We start from the raw sequence: 24723 nt of genomic DNA on the forward strand, positions 1-24723 counted from the left end.
ATACGTGAAGTGCTTTTGAAACTGCCGTGTGTGGAAGTGGAGTGCCGATTCCTTTTCCGCGTCAGTTGTACTGTTAATAGCTGATAGCAAACGCGTGCCGACACGGACAGGGCGGTGGTGCTTCTACACGCCCCTTGGCCTGCTAGGGTCTGAGCGCCTTTGGAGCCGAATAGGGGCAAAGCGCGAGGGCCGGGGAGCAGTCTGAAGTCCCGGGGGTGTGTGGGCGCACCCCCGCAGCGAGGCGAGCCCCTAGGGGCGGCGGCCGGGACTCCTGCCGGGGAGCGGCTCAGCGCTTTGTTCGCCGGAGCTGGGGCCGTGCGCGGCCATGGAGCCCGGCTGCGCGCGTGCGAGCGGGCGTGCGCGCCGCCCCGGCGCTGGCGGGACGAGGGTCTCTCGTGCCGGGGAGGACCACGCTCCGCCTTAGCCCGGCCGTAGCTGCGGGAGCGGGACGCGGTGCGCGGCGCCTTCGGCGCGCAGCTGGCTCGGCGCTTCCGCGCAGCGGCGGGGCTGGCTTCAAGCGCCCCCCTCGCAGGGGCGAGCGCGCTCGTGCCGGCTCCTCCGAGTGCGCCCCCCGCCCCCCGTACACCCCTCCTGCGGGGGCTGATGGTTCACAAACGTAGCTCGTCCCCGGCTGACGTTCCCGGAGACGGGAGCCTGGCGGCGGAGCAGCTCAGCCCTGCTGGGTGCCAGCTCCCGCGCTGGTCAGCGGCGACGGCGTTCGACGCTAACCACGGCGGGGGGATGCTGCCCCTCCGCCCCGCGCTGCTGCCCAAGCGCTACCGCGGCGGCTCGGCTCCGCGCTCGCGGCCGGGCCGCGCGGCCGCCCGAGCGGCGGCAGGAGGAGGAGGGCGCGGCGGCGGCAGCAGCAGCGGCGGCAGCGGGGCCCCGGCGTTGGGCCCCCGCGGCGGCGTAGTTGGCAGCGGCGGGGCGGGCCGGGTGCCCGTCCGGAGACGCGGGCCGGGGTCGCCGCGGGCTGCCCGGAGGGGGGCGGAGCAGGAGCTGCGCGAGCCGCCGCACTCGTGCGCGAGCTGGCCGGTAGGGGCCGTTGCCACCCCCCGCAGGGGAAGGGGGGGCGGAGCCGGGCGCGGCGCGAGGCCGGGTCGCGCGGCGGCGGCGCTTCTCCTCGCCCAGCCGGCGGCGGCCCCCGCGGCGGTCATGGCGGCCGTCCTGTCCCCGCGCCTCTGCGACAGCGACCCGGCCACGCCCGGCGCCCAGTCCTTGAAGGTGAGAGCGGGCGGCGGCCGCGGAACTGCGGGCCCAGCGCGGCGGCCCGGGGCTGCGACGCAACAGCCGCAGCGGCGGGAGGCCTCGCCCGGTTCCCTGGCGTGGGCGCCGTTGACCCCCCTTTCCCCAAGGCTCCCTTCACACCTCCCAGGGGATCCAGGCGGCCTCTTGTTGAGCTTTGGCGCCCTCCGCCGCCCCGGGCCGAAGTTCGAGTGCGTGTCCGAGGCTGGGGGAAGGAGGCTCCTCGGGGTGCCCGGGCTGTCCTCCTCCCGAAAAGTCCTTACGCGCCTTCCCGGGTATGGCGTGGGGGCTCGTTTGGCACCGCTGGCAGCGCCTCAGCGTCGCACCCGGCAAAGTTTGGGTATAGTCGCAGGCTGTTCTGCGTAGGCCTGCTAAATTGTGCCCGCTCTTCCCGGGAACTCCTTGGGCTTGTAGCACCAAGTACTTGGCTGTTTCTGCAGCCACGCTCGTCTGCAGATCGGCAGTTACTTTTTGAAGACATCTTGGTAATTCAGGCTTTCCGATTGCATAATAGAGGATTGATACATCGATTTTCTGGTTGATAGACGTACCAGGAATTCGTAATATAACCTTATCCTGGAGTGTTTTAGTTTGTGAGCCTGTGACTGAATTTGCTGAAGTTTTCAGCAAATAAGAAAGCAGAGATGGAAATAGAGGACATTTATCTCTCCTGTGATATGGGTGCTCATATTTTTAATGATATCGAATTGAATAAAAGAAAATGTCAAAGCAAAAGGAGAAACTGATGCAAGGCACTTCCTCTTAACTGCCAGATTGAGATCTGTCTTTTAAAAATGTTTAAAGTCTCGTAGCTGTGGTATAGCAAAGCATGGGCTTGGCCCTGTTCATGTTTTTGTCTAGTAGTTAAACAGGTTTGGAGTGTGTTATTGTTTTATGTGGGAAGTAGGAATGAACTACACAGACATAGCTGTGACACAGCTGTCACAAAGTAGTGCAATATTGGTTTGATTTGGGATTGCTACTTGGTTTGTCTAATAAAGTTTATACGGGGTTTTCTCAGAAATACTAGGAAATAGTATTATTAGTAGTACTAGTAGAGACTAGCTACTTACCTGCTTCTTTAAGTGCAGCTGCGTTAAGAAAGCATGGTTTCATAAAGTTTTACTTTTAAGTTTTTGTTCCATGGTATGAAAGGTAATACCGTAAAGGAAGAAAAAATGTAAAGAATTGTGTAAAACATGAAATAAACAAAAAATATAGGAGACTATTTTTTTACCCGTGGCCTGGCTTGTTTATACTGCTGTGAAATGATGCATAACAAAAGTAATGTGTTCTCATTTGCTGGAATATTTTGAAAGGATATACAAGGTCATGTGATACATAAAATGTACTAGAATGAAAAACATTAGCTAAGGTTATATTAGCTAAGGCCACATTACTTTAATAGTTGTTCTTATTGTTATCTACTACATGAGTATAGTTGTGGGCTTGATCTGTTTATTTCTGACAGGTTTAATTCTTAAACTTTTCACAAAAGTTGTGAAACATGATTCTTTCGTACTACTCCACTTCAGAATTTTGGTTACTTAAAGAACTATCTTTTTCTTGCCTCTACTGATGTTCACAATAGGTGATTCACTTGAATACATCTGCCTTCTGTTTCTCGGTTATAATCATGCAAGGGTGATCTCTGAACACTTTGAGAGTTGTTGATACTGAGCACTAGGTAGGACTTGGATAGCGTTATTAGACAACAAAGCAGTGAAAAGGACAAGAAGGCGAATGAAATTATTGGTCTCCTAGATTTTACAGAACTCTATTTTTAAAATTTTTTCTTCACCCTTCATTCCCTTTCTTTATATAGATCTGATGAAATCTGAATAGTGACACCTGTAAGTTAACTTCTTAATGTTTCCTTGTAATAGCTTTGTTCTGAAAATGAAATTTGTCTCTGTATCTGTTGCTATACAACTTCCATTTTCTCTCTTTTCTTTTTTTTCCCCTCCCACAAAAGTTTTTGCCACTTGCCGTAATTATATATTTTGTAAGCTGTATACCATTCCTTTTATTTTAACTGTATGTCTGGAAACTCCTGTGTTGCATTTGGTAGTAGGTAGTATTTCCCTTGATTTTATAAGCGTCAGCTTTTAGCAAGGGCTTGGTGTTTTTGCTCTGCCGTTGCTGTTGCTTTTGAGAGATAGCCTGAGTAAGTGAATTACTCTTGTCTTTGACTGCCACTGATGAGGGAAGTTTGCTGGGTCCTTACAGCTGTCTGGCCATGCTGATGCTGTAGGTAGTTTACATCAAGAACGATGAAATCGGTGGTCAGAGCCACAGCTCTGTCTTTTCAGTGCTTCACCTATGCAACAGGTAAGAAACAACTAAATTCTCCATCTCTGCCACTATGTGTCATGCAGCTAGTTTGCAGCAAATAATAGTTTGCTGTGGAAACTGAGTTGTTTGTAAAGAGTGTTATTAAATAGCGCAGTAGTTCAAGTATTCTTAAACTGTGGATTGCCTTGCAATATTTTTTGATGCTTTATGTTATCTGCTGAATACTCTTAATTTTTTAAATATTTTTCTGCATTTCTTTTCAGGATGACACAGAAGAAAATTCCAATGATGGCAGCCAGCCATCCAAAAGACGACGTATGGGCTCAGGGGACAGTTCTCGGAGCTGTGAAACTTCTAGTCAGGACCTCGGGTAATATCATTTTTTACAATTTCCACTTTTTTATTGCTAGTCTAATTGTATTGTTCAATATGCTTCAGTATTAGCTCTTCTTTCTTTGGCTGTATATTCTTCATATATCTTTCTAAATTGAGGCCATGACCTATGAGTAGCTAGCTGTCTTTTTTTCGCAGCATATTTTAAGACCTTTATTTTATAACGACAAAATGTGGGTTTATAACATTACAGATTTTTTGAATGAATTTTAACACTGTAGTACCTGTTTTTCCTCGTGTCCTGTCTGGCATCATGGATGTCCCTTTCTTCATGTTTTGTCCCTCAGCATATTGATGAACAGTGCTTTGGAGAAATATATGTGAAGTGGGGTGTAACAAAGTGATTTTGAAATGAGTTAACAGGATGCATTCTGAAGTACTGGTCCAACTTCGTAGATGCTCATTGATCTAAATAATTTAATTAATCAATTAAATTGTTGAATTTCTCAAACGTAAGTACTCCTTTTAAAGGTTCTTTGATTTGTTCTAACATTGATCTTAGATACAGCTATTTTCCTGCTGAAAACTTGATAGAATACAAGTGGCCACCCGATGAAACAGGAGAGTACTATATGCTTCAGGAGCAAGTCAGTGAATATTTGGGTGTGACATCATTTAAAAGAAAATATCCAGGTATTTATTTTTAAAAGTTGTTTGTTGTTTTGGTTTGGTTTTCTAGAAATCTTGGTCTTTATACAGTTTGGATGCAATCTGTATCTCTTTGACTATAGTGTGAGGCAACTGATTAAAAAAAAAGACCATGGCAAAAGCAGATCTGAATTATGTATGTTGTACTCTCTGTTTTTGTTACTGGCATATGGAAGATGTATCTTGTGGTTTTCGAAGTAGTTTTAGACTTTTTGGTATTGCCACTGAAAGTCTGTGAACAAGTCTGATATGGGGGTTAGATCAGCAAGTAACATTGGAAAACTGATCTCAATTTTATTTTGAAGTATTTTGTTCATGATTTCCTACTATATAGCGATATGGCTATGTTCTTTTTCCTGAGCTGGCAACGTTTCTACGCTGTGGAAGAATTTTGAAAAATTAATTGGGGAAGTTCTAGGATTTGAGCCTTCGTTATTCAGAATTGTCAAGTCTGATTCTTCTGTCGTGGAATTTATTTTTTAAAGGCATTTTAAAAGAAAAAAAAAAAAGGAAAATACCTTCAGTGCTTGATAGCGTTTTCTGCATCCGTGCTCGTATGTCAGGTTTCTTCAGTATTTCTGTAAATCATAACTACAGGCAGGGTACTCAGGAAAGTTGACCGTGTCCCTACAGTGTATAGTAAATTTAAAATTAATGTTTAAAATTATTTTGTTTGTAGGAATAGTAGTATAATACAGACTCTCACTGCCTGGAAATAAAGTTGTCAGAATACTTTGGCACTGTTTACGGGAGAGTTTGAGTAACCGCACACATTTTTATTGCTGTTCTTTGTTTTCTTTGGAGATTTAGAAAGACGAGATCTGTCTCATAAGGAGAAACTCTACCTCAGAGAACTAAATGTTATTACAGAGACACAGTGCACACTAGGTAAGAAAACAAATTGTTGAAGTCTTTGTTACAATATTAGAAATAAGACACACTTAAAATATGGTTCAGTTTGATAGAGAATAATTGTGTCACTCAACTTAAAAAGTAAATTCCAAAATAATATTTTGTGTAATATTTGTGTAAATTTGCCATGAGGTATCAGTATTCAAGATTATTAAAAAAAAGAAAAGAATCTATTCTCATTACTTACAAAATCCCTTCTATGTTGTAAATTAACTTTTAGAACCCTTTTCTCCCCCTAGAAAGGAGAACACCATAATTTTTCAAATTAAAAAGTACGTCAGTCTTGTTCTAGTGAGTAAGTTGGATTTCAGCAAACGGTAGTGTATCGTGGTTCAGCTTATGTTTTGGGAGTTAGAAAGGTGTGTATTAAAGCATTCAGTGTACTTGAAATGGAATTATGTCATTGTGACTTACATTGAGAGAGCTTGAAGTGTTTTTCTCTTCCTCTGCTAATACGTGTGACTTGAAGCATATTAGAGATTAAATGGTGCCTCCTGCATCTTTTTCTGTGTATCTTGGGGCTGTACAAACATAGTTTCATTTTGTATACTGGCAGTGTTTGGTATACCACCTTTATTTCCCACCTTCCAGCTCTCTCTAATTTTTTGTTTGCTTGTTTGTTTTTCTACTTAAATATGCGGGAGAGAACAGCAAAATGCTATATTCTGCCTTATTTATCCAGTAGAGATATGTGCTGAGTTAGCTGTCCTAATTTTTTAAGGTTGCATCTCTAATCAGTGGTAGTAACATAAGTCAACCTCCATTCTTTTGTCAGTGGTTGGAGATTAGTTGTGTTGGAACCTTTCAAGGAGGAGTTCTGCTTTGTAGCTGCAAACTGAAGCATTCCAGCTTCTGAACTTCAAATACTTTAATTAGGAGTCAGGAGTCTGTGTGGTTTGCTGCTCTGAATTGCCCTCATAGTGATTCTTCATTGATTTGTATAGAAGAGGTTGTGTAAACATCGTAATTTCAGTTATGGTTCTGTAAATTAATGAAACTAGCACTTCACCAATATTGGAAACTGAAACTAACAGTTGACCAGGTCCCACTTAGAACAGAGGTTCTGTCTCATAGGGAAGTTTAGTAGGTGGCTGCATCATTGTGAAGGGGTCTGTAGGTGTAACAAGAAAAGAAACGAGCCTTACCTCTTTGGGTAGAAGCAAATTCCTGGTCAGCCTTGAAAGCTAAATGGCACAAGTTTCACTCCTTGAGAGAGAAGAGCATTGTGCACAGCAGGTTATTATCTTTAGCTACCAAAATCGGGAGTTGTGGGATAAAAATAACCTACAGTTAGTTTTGCCAGGTAACATCATTATTACTTTTATCTATTTTAGGTCTAACAGCTTTGCGTAGCGATGAAGTAATTGATCTTATGATTAAAGAATACCCTGCCAAACATGCTGAGTATTCTGTTATACTGCAAGAGAAGGAACGTCAGCGAATAACAGATCATTATAAAGAGTACTCAGTAAGTCACTAGCATACATTAAGTGAACCAGATCTGTAATGTGGAGTATAAGAAAAGGCTGTTCTCAAGCTGATAGTGAAATCTGTGTGAACTAATAAAATCATTTTTATTCTAGCAAATGCAGCAGCAGAACACACAGAAAGTAGAAGCCAGTAAAGTTCCAGAATATATTAAAAAAGCTGCCAAGAAAGCTGCAGAATTCAACAGTAATTTAAACCGAGAGCGGATGGAAGAAAGAAGAGCCTACTTCGATTTACAAACACATGTAGGTACATTTCAATTTCTTATTAATGTCAATAGGTAGCTACTTGCTTGTTTTAGTAAAGTTGGTCATGGTACCATTTTAACTATTTTAGTATCTAGGCTTTTGATTTCTTTTGTTTCAGTCATGTAGGGTCTTAAACAATTTTGCTGTTAAATGGGTAATACTGCTAAAATAATAATCTCAAGTATATTTAGTGTAAACACTTTTAACTTGAAAATACTTGTCCCAGGAAGCTTTAGAAATTTCAGTGTTACTTTGTGGTCTTACCTTTGGCCTGCCGATTAAAACTAAGAGGGATGTTTAGCTTACTAAAAAGCTTCTGTTGCTATTGTGTCTAATCATATAAATGGCTAAGTCTTTTTTTGGAATACTTCCAAAATTTTGCCTGAACAATACCTGAAGTTAAAAAGTAAGCTATCCTATAAAAGAGTGCTGCCGGTCAATTTTATACCCTTGTTTTTGTTAGGTATAACACTGTTTTTGTATTATATATATTTCATGCTTCTCTGTGTGACATAAAAAAAATATTAGCTGGCATTTTGGAGCAGAACTGTTCTGGTTGTGTGGAGACAGTAGAGCAAAAACTTTCTCTATGCGAATTACTATGTGACAATCTATTAAGGAAAATTAACATTTTTCTGGTATTGCCCCATGTTAGAGACAAGAAAATGGATAGGGTTGGGGTTTAGTTTTTTTTTTTTCTTTTATTTCTCTAAGGGAAAGAAGACCTCTGTGTAAGCTTCTCCTTTTCATGTATGTGCATTTTAATGAGATTTTTTGAGACTACAGTATGGTTTCAGGATTAGATGGGCATATTCTTGCTACCTGCTACCAATATGGCATAGCGATGATAATTCATGCTGAAGATGCTAGTCACAGAAGTTAATGTTTACTGTTTTAGTTGTTAGATGTGAATTTTTAAATGATTTTGCATAGTACACTGTTGGAAGTAATATTTGTTTTGCTCACTAGACACCTACTGATAGGACTTAATCCGTAACACTGTGTTGTGGGTGGTATTTCTTACCATTTTAGCTAATTGGATTCCCCACAGGAGAACCTGGGTAGCTGTTACAACTCAATAAAAGGGAGAGTTTGGCTAGTTAAAATAAATTTATGAGGGGAAGGGGGCAAGTTAGAGGGTAAGGAAGATTCAAAATTTTGTATTTGAAATGAAAACTTCATTGTTTTGCATTAAACAATACAGATTATCCAGGTGCCTCAAGGAAAATACAAAATCTTGCCTACAGAGAGAACAAAGGTTAGTCCTTATCCAGTGGCTCTCATACCCGGCCAGTTCCAGGAGTACTACAAAAGGTATTTTATAAGCATCCTAACTGCAGATTCTGTTGTACTGATCTGTTTTCTCTACATCTAGCAGATGGAAAATGTTTCAGTGTACTGACTATAAGGTTTTGAATTAATTTTTTGCTTGAGACACTTGCTAGTCTAATAGATGCATAGCATGACAGCTTTTGTCAACAAAACATTACTGGCTGCAAGAGTTATTGTCTCTGCTGATGTATTGCGATGCCTGAAACGTGGCCTGCTCAGATACTTGCTGTGGTAGAAGGAGACACTGATTTCACTCCTGCCCCTTGCATGTGTTTACTTATCATTCGCCTCTGCGTGTGTGCTGAGGTTAGTGTTGCTGTATCAGAATGTTGTAATGCTGGCTTCTGATTGGATGTTTTCTATGTGAGAGTCTTACTGTCCTTTTAAAAATTTTTAGAAAGTTTATAACTTAAAACCACAACTGGTCTTGTGGGCCAAGTTTAATGTTGCATTTGTGAGTCAGAGAGAAAGGTATTAGTAGTTGGATCTTTGTATTTTATGGCAAATGTGTACTTGACTGTCTACACAAATTTAGGACTCTATTGGTGGCATGTTCCCATTTGACAATCACATACTGATTTGAAAAATTTTGCCTAAGTCTTACTATCTGTACAACAGAGATATGCTCATCCTATAAATGCGGTTTTCTTTAAAGAAGCTCTTCATCTGCATATGCCTTGCTCATTCCAGTATGTGTGTGTACAGCCCATCCCAAATTTGCATGTTACAGGGCATTCTTGAAGGACTTGAATTTTATTAAATTAATTGAATTATTAGATATCTTCTAAATAAATTGAAATGCTAGATATCTTCTTTGTTTTGCACTTGGCTGCAAGTGAAGCTGCTTGTCCTTCTTAATGGAGGACATAACCTTTCAAAACAGGCATCAAAATAATATCGTACCTCTTACAATTCTTGTCCTTGATAGTAGAGGATTACACATGTGAAGCTGTATCTGGCTATGAGCAATGTGATTAGATCTTCACATTCTTCTGAAATTACATTTTTATTTGCATTTTTTGTTCTTCAGTGACCAAGTAACTCAGACATACAGCTATAATCTTTACTTGCTTTGCTTTGTACCCTTGCTTTTTGTGTGCCCTGGATTAGAATTGTTGTACACATGCTAGGTGGATACTGTACATTTATAAACAAAGTATAGTCTGCTGGACATAGTAACCTGGATTGATTAAAAACTTTTAGAGGTTCAAGTGGCCTTTTATGATGATGTAGGTTTGGAACACTGCAAATATATTCTTCTTGTGTTCCACAAATACCTGCTATACAAAGATGACAAGTCCTAGGTGGTATTACATTTGTTAGGATAAATTAGTGTGTTTCCTATGTTTTCAGAGCTGCATGTTTTTATGCGGCTTCCTGGAAAAAAGCAGCTTTTCTTACTGGTTGACATTGAAGTCCATATATGCTGTGTTACTTAGTATTTATGCATGAAGTACAAATGGATTATTATTTTTTTTTAACTTAAGATACTCTCCAGATGAACTTCGTTACTTGCCATTAAACACAGCTCTTTATGAACCTCCTTTGGATCCAGAGCTACCTGCATTAGACAGTGATGGAGATTCTGATGATGCAGAGGAAGGGCGAGGCGATGAAAAACGGAAAACCAAAGGCAATTCGGTGAGACAAATTAAAAGTATTCTTCAACAAAAAAATCCTTTGCCTTCACTTTTGTTAGTTTCGGTAATTCCTTTGTAGAATCTTGAGCATTTGCAAATTGAAGGAGAATCATAAAGTAAAAATATTTCCTTTTTAGTACTTCTCTTTATTTTATAACATTGCTCTCTGGCTTTCCATTTTGCTCCATTTTTAAAGTAAATTAAACCAATACTTGGAACCTCAGGCCCTTTCTTCCTTCTTTTTAAAGAAATCTCAAGAATCTTTGTTAACTTGCAGCTCTTAGTTATGCCCTTTTCCCCAGGGCAAAGCTGCTAGTGTTTCTGAGGGGAATGAACACTGTAGTTCAGATTGCAGCATATTTTGCTATTTAAGTCCTGCAGAATCTTATCACTGAAGCAAAGATGTTGATAACTTTTTCTTCTTGTGATGAAGCAAAAAGTACTCAATACAGAAAAAATTACTTTATTACAATTTAAAGTAAAAAGCACTGATTTTTTGCTTTACAATACATCTTTAAAAAGATGTTTACATTCCATTTATGCAAATGGAAAATTACCTGTTACTGGAAGTTAAGGGAAACTTTGACATACCTACCTTCATAGTAGTAGCTGAAGAGCATTTGAGCTTCAGATGAGCTGTCCAAGTAAAAATGAACCAGTGGCATACTGGTGTAGTTAGTATGTTGGTGACAACCACCTTCCAGAAGTTAGAGAAATGGAATGTAAAATCACAGGTGCATTTAACAGTTTCTAGTTCAATTGATAAACATGTTAGAATGTGGGTATATATAATGCTAAATTTTGCCAGATAAACATTTAATTTGTTTGGATAGTCATAAGATACTCATAACTGAAGAATAAAGGCAGGTGTCAGCTTGTACCCTAACAAGGGAGAGATAGCTGTTTGTACACTCTTTCTGCTTGCAGTCTTTTTTGCGGGGGGGGGGGGGGGCGGCGCAGAAAGCCAACATATAAACTTAGCATACTAAATATGAACCTAAGACTTTGATGTAATCATAGTCCATTTTTTTACAGTTGATCTTTAACTATTTCTTCTCAGTTCAATTTTCACTGGCTTCAATTCTCATCAATGGTAAAATAACTAGACTGAGCAGACTATCCTTTCATTTTCCACAGAAGTTTAGAAGTCATTTTTGTGGCAGAATGCAAAATGGAAAATGTTGTCCTTGTGTTGGAAAAGTGTAGGGAAAATAAAAAATGAGACTCCTGTGAAGTGGGTTTGACTATGGGAGTAGAGGTTCTTTGCTAGTTGTTGGAGCATAGTGTTCAGGAAAAATACCTGTTGAACACAAAGTTGGGCAGTTGTCAGGCTTTTTTTTCTGCAGTTTTGGGCTACCCACCATTAGTCAGATCTCCATGGTGAGTCCTACAATATGTTTTATGCTTTTTCCTTTATGACATCCCCATTGCTGGAGTCAGGTAGCAATTTTCCTGTTCCAGTGTTTTAATGAACCTGTCCTAAATAACCATGCCCCTAAAATAACAGTGAAATATACAATTTTTTTTTGTCATGGTTTGTATTACTTTTGTGTTACATTCCTCCTTTGCCCTGTGTCTGTTTTGTCTGTTTTAATTTTAGGCCCTGGGGCATAGTCTGATTACTACTATGTTTGTACAGAGTGCCTTTTACTGTAGGGCACCGTTGTTACTTGGCCTTTTCGTTTTTGTTGTAATAAATATGTTTAATCATACTGCTTTATTCTGGAGCTTTTTGAAGGCCCTAATTAACACTTCTCTGGGAAAAATCTTGTGCTGCTGCTCTTAATTATGCTTATATCAATCTCACCATCTTTGAACCTCTTCCCTGCTTTCCAGTCTCCCCATTCCTCAAAATGGGGGATATAACTGCAGCATAAATTACGTTGTTTAGTACTGTATTAAATACCAAAACGTGTTTTGCCTTTGGCATTCTTGTGCTGCAATCCAAATGAAATATTTAGATTGTTCCTGGTGAAAGTAACAGATGAGGGTGGCAGAAAAAAAAAAACCTTCACATGTTTAATTCAAGGCAGTGCTATCTTGTAATACACTTTAAAAGCATGGCAAGGGCACTTTAAACTTTTTGCTGGCCCTTTATTTTGTAAACAACATCTTGCATATAGTGGATTTCTTGCTGACTTTTGAAGGAAAATGGTTCAAAGAATTACACTGTTATGCTCCCCATTCTGGTGTCAAAACCAATTGCAAGACATGAGTACTTTTGCTGATGCCAGTGTCTTAGCATGAGAAAAAAAATAAATAATGAAGATTATGAGCAAAGATGTTCTAGATTGTGTTGTACCCCATGCTTTTGCAGAAGGAAAAACATATCCTTCTCAGTTGGCTCTAAGGCATAGGAAAGACTTGTCTGTCTACACAAAAAAATAAAAAAAATAGCTATGGTATTTTTATTATAGGACAATTCGTCTGGCAATGTATCTGAAGGTGATTGCGCCACAGACAACCAGGAGGATTCTTTTCAGGGAAGACAAAAAACAAGAGACAAAAGTGCTACTCCAAGAAAAGATGGTTCCAAACGTTCTGTATTATCCAAATCAGTTCCTGGGTACAAGGCAGAAGAAAAGAGCCCCTGACTGAACTTCTTTCTTGATGAGCCTCTCCCTGAAATATTTGGTTTTATTCAATAATATGGAACTTCTGCTTGCTGTACTTCACTAGCTGCTCTCCTGTTGTGCGCTCCATCTGTTTGCTTCCTTACTTCCTTTTTGCTTTTATTTCATGTGGGACTTTCCTTTACTCTAGCAATACAGTGGCCTCTGTTTCTGTTAACTTCCAGATTCCCAGTCAGTAACACCAGAAAAGTCCATTGTGGGTTTATCATTGGAACTCTGCAGCTTTCTGTCTGCCTTAACATAGAAGTGAGAATTACTTACCAGTTCAAAACTAGCATTCAGTATCCATTATTTTTTTCTACTGTTCAGTATGGCAGCATACCAAGAGATCAGTGCTGTAAAGTGCAGCTGTGTCACTGAACATATTGTTATGATGTTCATCTTAAATACAGCCTTTCATCCTGAAGTGTAACAATGCACAGGATGGAAGGCAAGAAGCTTACTACAGTTGTATAGGCAACACTATGTAACCATTTCAACAATATATGGAGAATAGCTTTTTGTGCAGTTCATACTATGTAGAAATGTTTGTGGGCAATATGCTTTTATCCAAGCTAAAAACTCGAGGTTATTAAGGCATTTCAGCTGTCAAGCAGTGATTGCCAAACCTAAAACCCAAATCATCAGTGTTACTGCATAATAATTTCAGAATTTAAGATAAAAAATAATATTAAGATAAAAATACTTCTCAGAAGAAATGAGAATTGACATGCATTTTTTGTAATTATTCTGCATACTAAGAGAGGATCTGTATATAACACTTTCAAAGCACATTATTGCCTAGTCCTGTTCTGCTGAAAGGAATTTTCCATTGAATAGACCCATAAAGAGGGAAAACACTACATTAAGATAGACTTCAGTATTTAGCAATCAGGAATGCTTGTTAAGAGACATGGAAAAAGGAAAATCTTTCTCAGTGACAAGATCATGCACACTGAGAAACTGTCTCAGCAAAAGTGAGGTGTTGATGGCTTGTATTTTATATTGATAAATATTTACTATTTGTATTTACCAAGTTAACAGTAAATAAACACTAACCTTAAGAAGCTAATTTCCAGCAGGAATTAGACAGCTTTGATAAATTTTCTCTGCATACGGTATCTGTACAAGTTCGTAACAGATAGTGAGCTCTAGTTGCGTTTTCTCTTTTCAGGAATTTATTAAGAAATATGCAAACTATGGAGATTTTGACTGTGGTACCATATGTATATTTTTTTATATGTAACTTTACAAGTTATTGTAGACACAGAATGCATGCTGATATTCCCATGAACATGAAATCCAAAAATGGAGCTTGAATTTTTTTTGGCTTTGTTTAACTTGACATTAGAGATTGTGTGCCACTGGTTTACAGAAGTTTAACTTAGCTGTGAGATGCCTGAGTGTTCGGTTAGTTCAGTCTATTTAATGGCCTTACAAGTGCATAGAGAGAGGACTGGTGGAGCAGAACTTTTTTGCAAAGTTCTGAACTTCTAATTGTAGAAGAATAATGGTAGTGTACAGCATTGCATTTTGAAAATGGATCCCCGTAGCAATTACTTCTTGGTTCAGAATTGTGTTAGTAACAAATGTATTACTGTAAACTTACAGTGCCACATCTTTGCAATGTCAGCCTACCCTGCTTGTATCGGCCATCAGGCTGTTGATAAATAAAAGGTGGTGATGAGGTGTTGGGAGGGTGGGAGGATTTGCTTTCATGTTTGTGGGAACATTTAAACGCTTTCAGTAAACCCAATTACATGAGCTCTTTTAACTGATAGGACAGAAAGATTGTTGTTTGTTGTTATATAAAACCACCAGATAATGATATACCATATGTGCCTAAATATTAAGGCACTTCGGGCTGAAGGCTTAACTGATTTTAAATGTTGTCCCTGTGAATTCTCAATCTTTGTAATACTTTTGATCTGTATTGTTCTCTAATATTTGACTATTTTTGTAGGACAGTAATCTTTTGGTTATATGTAGTTGAAATTGAAGGATAATTGCTATGGCATCAACGTGCAAATATATAGTTACAGATACATTATGAATATTACAGGATTCACGCATTTCCACTGACTTATTTTTGAGTAAAAGAAATAATGTATTTTATATGGAGCCATTTTTATTGTTGGTTCTTTAACAAAGAACGATTCACATGTGTTTTACATTTTGTCATGTTATAAGTAGCGAGTCTTTGTTGTTGCAGGACTGGCTATGACAATTGCACACACAGGGTACTGTTAAAAGTACAGGATATTTTTTGCACATAAAACTGAAATGTATTGAGAAACTATTTTGCCACACTTCTTTTTCAGGTCACTGTATATGAAAATGGAACGCTTTGCATTCAGAATAGGACCTTATAAAAATGGTGTAGTTGGAATGCTTACTTTGAGACCTGCACCACAGCAGCATGAAAGTGAAAACTTACAGAGCAGGCAGTCATCATTTTGACCCTCCATTAATTTCCCCTCCCTTCCTTATCCCAGTAAGATGAGGACGTAGAAAGCAAAATTTACTCTAATCAGATGGGGTATTATGACATCCCATTTGGATTTGATAGACATTTTCATAGCATTTCTAAAAGCCATTTATGGTGGTAGAACTTGAACTTGTTTGAAATGTGAATAGTTTTGCTTTTTTTTTTTAATTTTCATTTTTGTAAAAATACTTCCATACTGTTGGAACTTTATTACTAATAGGCTGTGATTCTCACCCCCCAACATGCACGATTTCTAATGAACACAATTGAGTGAAGTAAGAATATATGGAAGCATTGTTAATAAATGCATCTATATCAGTGTCTAACTTTAGAATTGTGTGTTAACTGCACATATTCCTAACACAGGTACAGTGATTGAAAAGTAGCTCACTTTAGTTTTGCTGGAGCACAAGGGAGTATGCTGCTGTACTTGAAAGGCAGTAAAATACAAATCTTTAACAAACTAGAATTCTGATTAGAAAAGTGCACTTGCTATTCTAGAAAGGTTTGGTTTACTTAGAAATAGATAAAAACACAACTAAAAAAAAATTAGAATGTAGCCTAAACAACGGAAGGGTAAATGCTGCCACACTGACAAGGTTTAAGCATGTGCCACTTTTGTTGGGAGGAGCAGGGTATAAATGTATACGTGTAGGACACATAGAATAGTTAACAGTAAAAGAGTTTATGTGTGGTTTTGCTTCCATTATATTTATTATTTTGTAGAGATGTTTGTGAATGTTAGACTTCTTTTATTGTTTTATTATATTTATGTATAAAACAGGTTGACTCTGCTTTTTTAAAATAAATAAGCAAAAACAAAAAGTATGAATGCCTCTGTCATCTTTTGAAGGAAGTTACCTATAAACATCTGGTATGGTGTTTTGTTTTCTTAAATAAAACTCTTTAGACCAGACAATTTGAAGCAGACTGTAGCCATGTTTTAACTTAAAAAGCGGATTGAAAAATTCAGAAAACATGAGTCAAGATATTAATTACCTTGCTAGGTGCAACCAAAAAATGGATGGGGAAATAAACACGCTTAAAGATACGTTGTATTGCAGAAGTTTTCAGTATTTTTTTTTCATATATAGTTTTCAGGTTTTAAAAATTTATTTTACAATGAAATTTCGTTCTTCTCCCCACATGTGGTTGGTAGTTGACTGGGACTCTCCTCTTTTGCTGATGAGCCATTCAGTTCCTTAGAAAACAGGGTATGCCTTGAACTCCCTCTTGTAGCTCCATCTTTGCAGCAAAATTTTTTTTAAAACTCTGGCACTAGTGGATTTAACATCAGTGAGTACTATGGTAATTTCAAACCACATTTCTCACTAATTTCATGATGCAGAGGTCAAAGTTCAAAAATATAACTACTGAAATGTTTCTGAAATCTGTAATGCCTTACTTCTTCCTTGGTCCTCATCAGGATACAACTCCATTGGTGCATCTCTTGGGTTGGGACACACAAAACATACATAAATGTTACTCATTTTAACAGCCTGCTATTTCTCTCTTACCTTTTAAATCGATCTCATGGCTCCAAATACACTCCAGATGATCACTTAAGAAAGATTATTAATGTAAAACTGCAGTTAAATACCAGGGTGTGTATTTCTTACAGCAATTATGACTAGATACAAAAAGAAGGGCAAAACAGATACAGCTGTGTACAGCATAGCTAACTGGGTATTTTGAAAGAAAACAGACAAAAATCCAAGTTTGTTGCTTTTGTAGTTAATTCTCTATGACTGGGGACAAATGTAATGCAAATGGAAAGTTTTATTTAATTTCTTCCATAAAAGGAAATCTACATGGAGATTCATGAAGAAGTATTCTATATTGAAAATAAATACTGAATTTTTTTAATGGTATGTCACATTTAATTTACATTGAGGGGTATCTTAGCTGATGAATTCATAGGAAAAAGTGAGTACATGCTTTTTCTTCAATTTGATTTACATATAACTTGCTACATGTGCCAAATGCAAAATTTTATGTAGGAAATCTATGATGTATTTCAATGCTGCTGCTCATCAGTTATTGTCATATGTTTTAAGGGTCACACATCATAACAGTTCATTAATTTTAAGAGTTAAGGAGATATATGACATTTCCTGTTAGATCTGTGAATTCTTCTGGAATGAATTTATAGCCCTCTTCTGCCCTTCCAGCCAAAGGTCATTCCAAATGCTATATGTGGAATTTGTCTGAAGGGTAAGGAGTCCAACAAGAAAGGAAAACCTGAAGCTCTTATACATTGCTCCCAGTGTGACAACAGTGGTAAGTATCTGCATATACACTAAGCAGATTCCGAAGGGAGTTTGTTTGACAGATCTTTTTGTGGAAATACGTAGTGTACTACAGTTGTCTACCAACAGTTCAGTTGCCTTTTCTCTCCTTGGTTACGACTCCATCTCTATCTAACATTACATGTACTCGCACGGGCCATGCGCTGTGGGACCTCACCAGGAGGTGAGCTGAACTTTCGGCATCTGTAAAAGCAAACAGTCTAACTAATTCTACATTTCGTTTCAGACACAAAAGTAATAATATTGGTTTTAATCTAGGCCACCCCTCTTGCCTTGATATGACCCCGGAGCTTGTTGCTATGATTAAGACTTATCCTTGGCAATGTATGGAGTGTAAAACATGCATTATATGTGGACAGCCTCACCATGAAGAAGAAATGATGTTCTGTGATGTATGTGATCGTGGTTATCACACTTTCTGTGTGGGGCTTGACGCTCTCCCTTCAGGTAATACAGTAAGAGTTAATTGTTCCCTTCCGCCATCCTCTGAGTACTGGGCTTTCTCTGTAAGAATTAATATATGCATTGCTTTTGAAAGTACAGTTTAAAACAAGTGAGAAGGGTAGGAGTAAGCAACATTCACACTGTAGGACCCAATCTTTTTAATAAGCTTTATTTCTGTATATTTGGTTGTGCACAGTTTAACCTGGCAATTCCTGTACAGGAAATAAAATTGGCTTTTACAACAGAATCTGAACAGACTCTCTCAGAACTAGGTGGTTTTTTTTCCCATATCCACAGAATACTGAGAATAATTACCTGTTCCCTTAAAAGAAATCTGTAAAGAGGCTGTATTGCTGCATATTGCTGGATATAGCTTTCACATTAATAAAGTGTTTGTGCTGTTATTTCAGTTTCTAAATTTAAAAGTATGCTCAGTATTTGTAAACACCTATTTAAATCCCTTCCTAAGTTTTTCTTAAACATCAAAGCTGGAAGTGAAGTACATAGATGCCAGGCAGCCTGTACCTTTAAATTACGTGGTCACTCTTATCAGCTGGCCAACTCAAGGCAGTGTCAAGAAAAAAAATGGTAGAACTGTTGGTTGTCATGTAATACTAAACCCGTGGTGGGTTAGTTCATGAATAAGCATTCAGTGGCTGCAAGTTCTACAGTGACAGTATTGCCTGTAACTACAGCACTTCAAATGCACCGTCCATTCCCATTTTGGGAAGCACGGGTGGTTCTGTGGCTCACTTTCACGCTGACCTAAGGACAGAGTCTAAACAAAATGGATTATAAGCCTACAAAACTATAAAATTACCAAAGCAGCCTTTATGATTCCAGCTGTTGTAATATAAACAGTAAAATGCTTCTGTTCTTCGTTCAACCCTTTATTTGTTCCCTTGATAAATAAGTTTAGCCCAAGCTTGGCGATGAACCCCTGCTAGCAGTTTAATCCATGCTGCCTGACTGCGCTGAAATAACTGACCCTGGTTTGGGGAACGGGACCCTGGTACCTGTGGCAGAAAAGCAAACATTTCCCAACTGCTGTTTGCTTCTACTCTAAGTGCCCATAACTTCAAACCGTGGTCATTCACATGAAAATACAACTTGCAAACTCATCAGTGGTCAAGTTCTTTCCTAATAACCACCTCTTTAGCAGTGCTGGCACTTCTTGAGGTCCATAAATATCAGTGTAGGCAGCTGTTACATGTAATGAGTCTGTAATGGAGGATGAATTTTACATGCTGTTTTCGATACCTTTTAGAAAATATGCTTACATTTGAAAGAAAAGCACTGGTTGTTTACATTAAAGGAAGTACTGCAAATAGATAAGCATGTATTAGAATGGTAAAAGGTGCATAACTGGATGAGTAACAAAGGTAGTTTCCCAATAACTGATAACTTTCTTTTCTTAGGTCGCTGGATTTGTGATTGTTGTCAGAAAGACCCTCCTGTACCCAGAAGAGGAGGAAGAAGGGGGAAAAACAGCAAGGAGGGCTAAAAAAACCCCAATTTGCTGTTCGAAACTTAACTGCACAAATCAAAGTGATACTTTGGTGCTATTTAACCAACCACTCTTAAGAGGAACAATACCACTTTTCTTTTTACCAAATAAACTTTTAATTTTGGCTATATGATTTTTTTTGTGATACAAGTGACTAATCATGTCCTATAAGATGTCTAGACAGAGACAGACAAGCCAAATTCTCACTTAAAAAGAGAAGGGTTTCAGTAATGAAATCTAAATTGTACATGCACCCTTTCTATAAAATTATAGTAATGTACATGTACATCATCAGTAGGCTCTGTGAAAAGACGATTACAGAGCAGTTTAAATACACACTATTTGCATAGCAACTGGTTCTTTTAAAAGACTCAACCAAAGCAAGAAATACTCCTGGAATAACTAACTTTCAAGGAAGAGTGGACGTGACCTGATCTTCTTATGATGTACTGTGAATTCCTTTCAGCAAATTTTCTTTGCAAGCCAATCACATTCATAAAGATGTACTAAAAAAAAAAAAAATCACAAAAAGCTATAAAGGGAGGTATAAGAAAACACCTCTCAAGTTCGAGATAAGATACTATATGCTGTGTTGCTTTTAACAAAGAATGAAAATGTCATATTGACAAGTAACAACAGCTGAAGGCTCACTCTCCCTTCGGTAACAGTGAAGAAGTAACATGCACTTGATTTCAGGTCATGGATTTGAAGAGGTGATGAGTGACTGGACAGACCTCTGCTTGACAGATGGTTGACTTGATGTAGAACATAAGCAGTCAAAATATAGATCATCTATCCCCTTAGGTGATTGATTGCTTTTTTTCTTCCTTTACATTAGGCTCCTTAACTTGGATATATACAAAAGCCATTGCTAATTAGTTTTACTGGAGATACTTGTTCAGAAAAGGAATGGATTTTCAATATGCTCTTAAGTTGAGAGGCAACACTGAAGTGCAGCAGTTTGTTATTTTACTTTTCTTTATAAAAAAAGGATAGAAAACACTGAATTGGAGTTAATTTTCCTAAGCACCTGTTTAAAGTTAATTTAACGAGATCCCAACTGTACATTCATTTTAAGCCTCTGATCTCCAAAGAACACTGCAAATACTCAGTGGAGGGATTTACAATATAAAATTAAATATGGCTTTTTCCCCCCCACTTCCTTTATGGTGTAGGAAAAGTAACCTGAATACCTCTTCAGGAAACAACAAATATTACAGCAAGTCATTCACGTTCAATTTCACAGGCTGAAGTGTGATTTAGTCCAGTGTGTATCAATTTTAAAAAAGAATTTCAAGTATTAATTTCAAGATTCCAATAAGTATAGTCCAGAAAACAGACTCCTCATCCTGAGATTCATCTTCTGTAGACTGTGAGTACTTCTGGTTTGCCTCCATCTCCTCAGGGTTGTAGGAAGCCTCACCAAATGGATACTGTACAACTGTTCGATCATAATACACTTTCATTTCAAACTCGCTCTCCAGGTGAGAGGGGTGACCGTAAATCCCTATTCCCACGGGGCGGCGGAAATGCGCAGGGACGTGGACGACATCTTGGCCGCAAGTTACAGACTGTAACTCATATTCGTCAAAGCTGGGGTGAAGCGTCATGTCAGATACATACAAGTCTGCATCACCTTTTAAACTCTGCATCTGAAGTACTATCTTTCCCTCGTGATTTAGTCTCAAATAGCTGTAATTTCCTGCTCCAATCTGACCTTGAACAACATGAAGAAGAATCCATTCTTCAGGAACATCCTCTTCCTCAAAGGTATTTACCACAAATAGTACTTGAGCTGCCACAAATATTGTCAGGATTCTTCTCCAGCGTGCTGCCATGATCTTAACCTCTATTCAGATTATTCTTGTGTTCTGTGTACTACCCTGTGAACACAAAACATAATTCAGATTTTAGCATATTCCATTCCTGGAATGAACTGATTTTTTTAAATTTGATAATTTGTAGAAATCCCCTCTAGTCCATACACAGGCAACTTCAGTTAAGAATTGTCATTACATTTTCTTCTTTTGTAGTAGTAACAACAACTGTTGCTAAGATTCAGAACTCTGTAGGATTAAAATAGCTTGAATTTCTTAACGAAGTTAAACAGAAATTAATCAAGCAGGTGTTCTTTCATCTGGAACTGACACAGAGACTTCAGCTTCATTGTACTTGCATGCATGCCAAATCTGACAGATACGCAGAAGAGCTGAAACCCAATAATGATTTTAGCCTCAGTTTAGAAAAAAACAGTAAAAAATAAGGCTTTTGCATGCCTGAAGAAGCTTAACTTTGTATCAGGTATTTAGAGCATCCTTTTTTTTCTCCCATCCCCTCAACTTCAGAAGACAGTAAAGGTGCAAATCCGGATGTATGCATTGAGGCAGTATGCCTTCTGACTTGCAGTGGGAATGGAGTTAGAATTAAAAAGTTATCTAGTGAGATAACACATTAATTCTGCTGTGTGGATTGTTTCTAGGACTAAACTTGGCATATTTTCCCTGAAAAAATGCACTTACTTTCCTGAAGATTTTCTTACCATATAAATGCTCAGCTCTTTACAGCACTTGCTTACAAAACAGAAGGATGAAGTTACAGAAGCAAAGGGGAGATGGAAAGGATTGCTTTCAAAATTAACACTCTTGTACCCTTTCCCACCTTGTTGCACACACCCAGTTGAGTCGCCTGAGCATGCCGGCAGCACTCCAGTCCTTTAACAGTCGCACTAAGTGTGCGCATACAAAGAAGCAAGCTCCAATCCTTGGTGAAGTCTTCCAAAGCATACAGCTGGCTGAATTTGATATGCAAATCACGGGTAAGTATAGGAGCCACAAGTATAAATGCTTTCATGTTTCAGATGAAGATTTTCATCCTCTCCTTCCTTCCATAACAACACTACAATTATCTTAAACATAGAGGCTACCAGTTAGTTGTTTTGTACCCTGCTAGCATCAAAACAAACTGCATTACTTCCACTGAGATGTCACTTAAACCTTAGAAGTTTTACAGTTAAACAGATATTTTTGTAGTTCCAAGTGTTCTGCCCTGGAGGCCTCTATACCGCAAGGCCACAATTCTGCAAATACAGCATAAAAGAAGCACAGCACTTGCAGAACCTGCCAGGCTGACACCCCCCCCGCCCCCTTTCCCCAATAGTGACAGGAAAAGAATTCTCTTCTGCCTCTTGTCTCCCTGTATCAGGGGACTTACTCTCTGCCACTTCTAAACTGAAGTGCTGATGAAACATTCGAGGAACAGGAAGAGCTCCCCAACTGAGCAGAAAATAATGAAGTTACCTGGGGACAGAGGAAGCATTCTGGGGCTCTAACAGCACTGGGAAGCAGAGGCGATTTCGGGAGACCTTGGACAGAGCCACGAGCGCCTCTGCCCACCTCCGCTCCCTCTCTCCCCGCGGGCGGGACAGCGGCTGAAAGCAGCTACCGGCTCGGACGAACGCGGACTGACCCTGCCAACCCGGGGCCCCGCGGGCGGCACAGCAAGCGGCGCGATGACCGGCACCGACGGACACGGACGGTTCCGGCGTTCCCTCACCGAGCGAGGGCCGGAGCGCAGCTCACCTCCGACCCGCCACGGGGCAACGGCGAGGCCACGGCGAGGCGGAGCAGCAGGCTTCGCGGACGTGCGGCAGCGCGGCGCGGCCGGGGCGCCGCGGGCAAAGCCCTCCCCAGGGCGGGCTGAGGCGGGCCCGGGTGGGCCCCGGGACAGCCCGGCGGCCGACAGGAGGCGGGCGGGCGCGGAGGCCGCCCCTGAGAAGCCAGTAGGCAGGGCAGAGCGCTGTCCCTCCCGCCTCGCCGCTCCCCCTCTCGTCCCGGGAGCCGCACCGGCGGCGACTGGCCCAGCAGCTGGCGCCAGGCGGCTGCCAGCGGCGGGGGCTGGGTAGAGGAGGTGAGGCCTCCGCGCCGCCCCCTCGCAGCCGAGCGCGGCGCACGCCACTCGCCGCCGCTGCCGCCAAGCGCTCCTGTCGCCGCCCAGCCTTTGCCCGTCCCCCTCCCAGCCGGTGGCGGCCCCGCTCCGCACTGCTATCGCGAGAGCGGGCGGCGGGGGCGGGGTCGCCGTCATGGCAACGGGAGCACCTCGTACAGCCCGCCCTGCGTCGGGCGCTGCGGTGGGCGTGCTGCGCGTCCCTGCCTGGGTTCCGACTGCCCGCGGCAGCGCCTGGCAGCGTCTGAGATCTGCGCGTCCCCCGGCTGGCGTCGTTTGCTGTGCTGTCGGAACGGCCCTACTCCGGAGCCTGCGGTTGTGCTCCCTCGGGCCGGGGGGCTGTGGCGGAGTTCGGTGCTTATATTATTGATGGCCAAAGCGGGGGGACCTTGCACTGTGTCAGCAGGCCCCTCTGCTCGGTCTGGGTGTACCGGGAGGGCAGCAACTGCGGCCGTTGCAGGCGGCGGCGGGGCCTGTGTGGGCAGATGGGAGTGCCGGGGGTCGTGCTGTGGATTCAGGGCACGGCTGGGGTGGGGGTCCCCACGGAAAGGGCGAGAGTGTTGCAGGCTGGGATCTGCCAGGGTGGGTAGAAGCTTTGCCTGGGAGCAGGCCAGGTCTGTGGCCATGTCTGTGTCGTGTCAGGGCAGTGGTCAGCCTGGCCTTCAGGAGCTACCTGGACTGTGGCCAGGCAAGGTTAAAGCTTTGATGGGTTGTCAGAGGGGCTGTGTTGGGGGGCAGTGGGGGAGAGAATGGCTTCAGAGCACCACACACTTGTAAGTCCAGTAAAGAAAGATTTGCTTAGTTGTAAATTCTGGATTATGGATGACACAATTGAGGAGGATGGTGAGATGTTGAGTGATGGAATATGTGGATTTTTCTACAACACACTAAGCATTTTTCACAATGAAATGCTAAAATTAGAGAAATCTAATTTCATCCACACCAGTCTGAATTGTTCTCAATCAGATTGATTTTTACTGGCTCAGGGTCTTGGACAACTCCAAAGATAGAGATCCACAACCTCTCTTCAGAAACTTATTTTAGTATTCAACCACACTCATGATGTTTAAAAAAAAAATAAATTAAAATCTTGATATCTGACTGGGTTTTCCCAGACTCTAGCTTGACTTAGCACTGTGCACCTCTGACAAGAAACTAGCTCCATCTTCCCTGTGTTCTCTGATTATGTAGTTATAGACAGCAATGGAGCCTCAGCTGCT

General features: G+C 40.9%; 2 protein-coding genes across 8 annotated transcripts; one reads left to right on the top strand and one right to left on the bottom strand.

Annotated features, from left to right (window-relative positions):
- Window positions 1–588: 588 nt before the first annotated feature.
- PHF10 (PHD finger protein 10) lies at window positions 589–19694 on the top strand. Of its 4 annotated transcripts, none has more exons than XM_065835708.2 (12): window positions 589–1224; window positions 3804–3910; window positions 4436–4566; window positions 5386–5469; window positions 6828–6961; window positions 7077–7226; window positions 8434–8543; window positions 10049–10202; window positions 12619–12774; window positions 17473–17581; window positions 17869–18057; window positions 19473–19694. In XM_065835708.2, the coding sequence occupies exons 1-12, from the start codon at window positions 604–606 to the stop codon at window positions 19556–19558; spliced, it is 2031 nt and encodes a 676-aa protein (XP_065691780.2). In that variant the 5' UTR covers window positions 589–603; the 3' UTR covers window positions 19559–19694. The 4 variants fall into 4 exon arrangements, with proteins under 4 accessions (XP_065691780.2, XP_065691781.2, XP_065691778.2 ...); XM_065835709.2 differs by having other exon boundaries at window positions 5392–5469; XM_065835706.2 differs by lacking the exon at window positions 12619–12774.
- On the bottom strand, window positions 18208–23558 carry C3H6orf120 (chromosome 3 C6orf120 homolog). Of its 4 annotated transcripts, none has more exons than XM_071806340.1 (3): window positions 23140–23558; window positions 22234–22352; window positions 18208–21444 (listed from the first exon to the last, which is right to left on the bottom strand). In XM_071806340.1, the coding sequence occupies exon 3, from the start codon at window positions 21397–21399 to the stop codon at window positions 20842–20844; it is 558 nt and encodes a 185-aa protein (XP_071662441.1). In that variant the 5' UTR covers window positions 21400–21444; window positions 22234–22352; window positions 23140–23558; the 3' UTR covers window positions 18208–20841. The 4 variants fall into 4 exon arrangements, with proteins under 4 accessions (XP_071662441.1, XP_071662440.1, XP_065691785.1 ...); XM_071806339.1 differs by having other exon boundaries at window positions 22220–22352; XM_065835713.2 differs by lacking the exon at window positions 22234–22352.
- Between the last annotated feature and the right edge of the window lie 1165 nt (window positions 23559–24723).

Source organism: Patagioenas fasciata, chromosome 3, assembly GCF_037038585.1.
Source record: "Patagioenas fasciata isolate bPatFas1 chromosome 3, bPatFas1.hap1, whole genome shotgun sequence".
NCBI lineage: Eukaryota > Metazoa > Chordata > Aves > Columbiformes > Columbidae > Patagioenas > Patagioenas fasciata.

Excerpts from the sequence above, each read along its gene's own strand:
- C3H6orf120 (XM_065835713.2), bottom strand. The coding sequence starts at position 21,399 with ATGGCAGCACGCTGGAGAAGAATCCTGACAATATTTGTGGCAGCTCAA.
- PHF10 (XM_065835708.2), top strand. The coding sequence starts at position 604 with ATGGTTCACAAACGTAGCTCGTCCCCGGCTGACGTTCCCGGAGACGGG. Across the intron at positions 1,225-3,803 it reads CCGGCGCCCAGTCCTTGAAG|GATGACACAGAAGAAAATTC; the intron begins GTGAGAGCGGGC and ends ATTTCTTTTCAG. Across the intron at positions 4,567-5,385 it reads ATTTAAAAGAAAATATCCAG|ATTTAGAAAGACGAGATCTG; the intron begins GTATTTATTTTT and ends TTTTCTTTGGAG.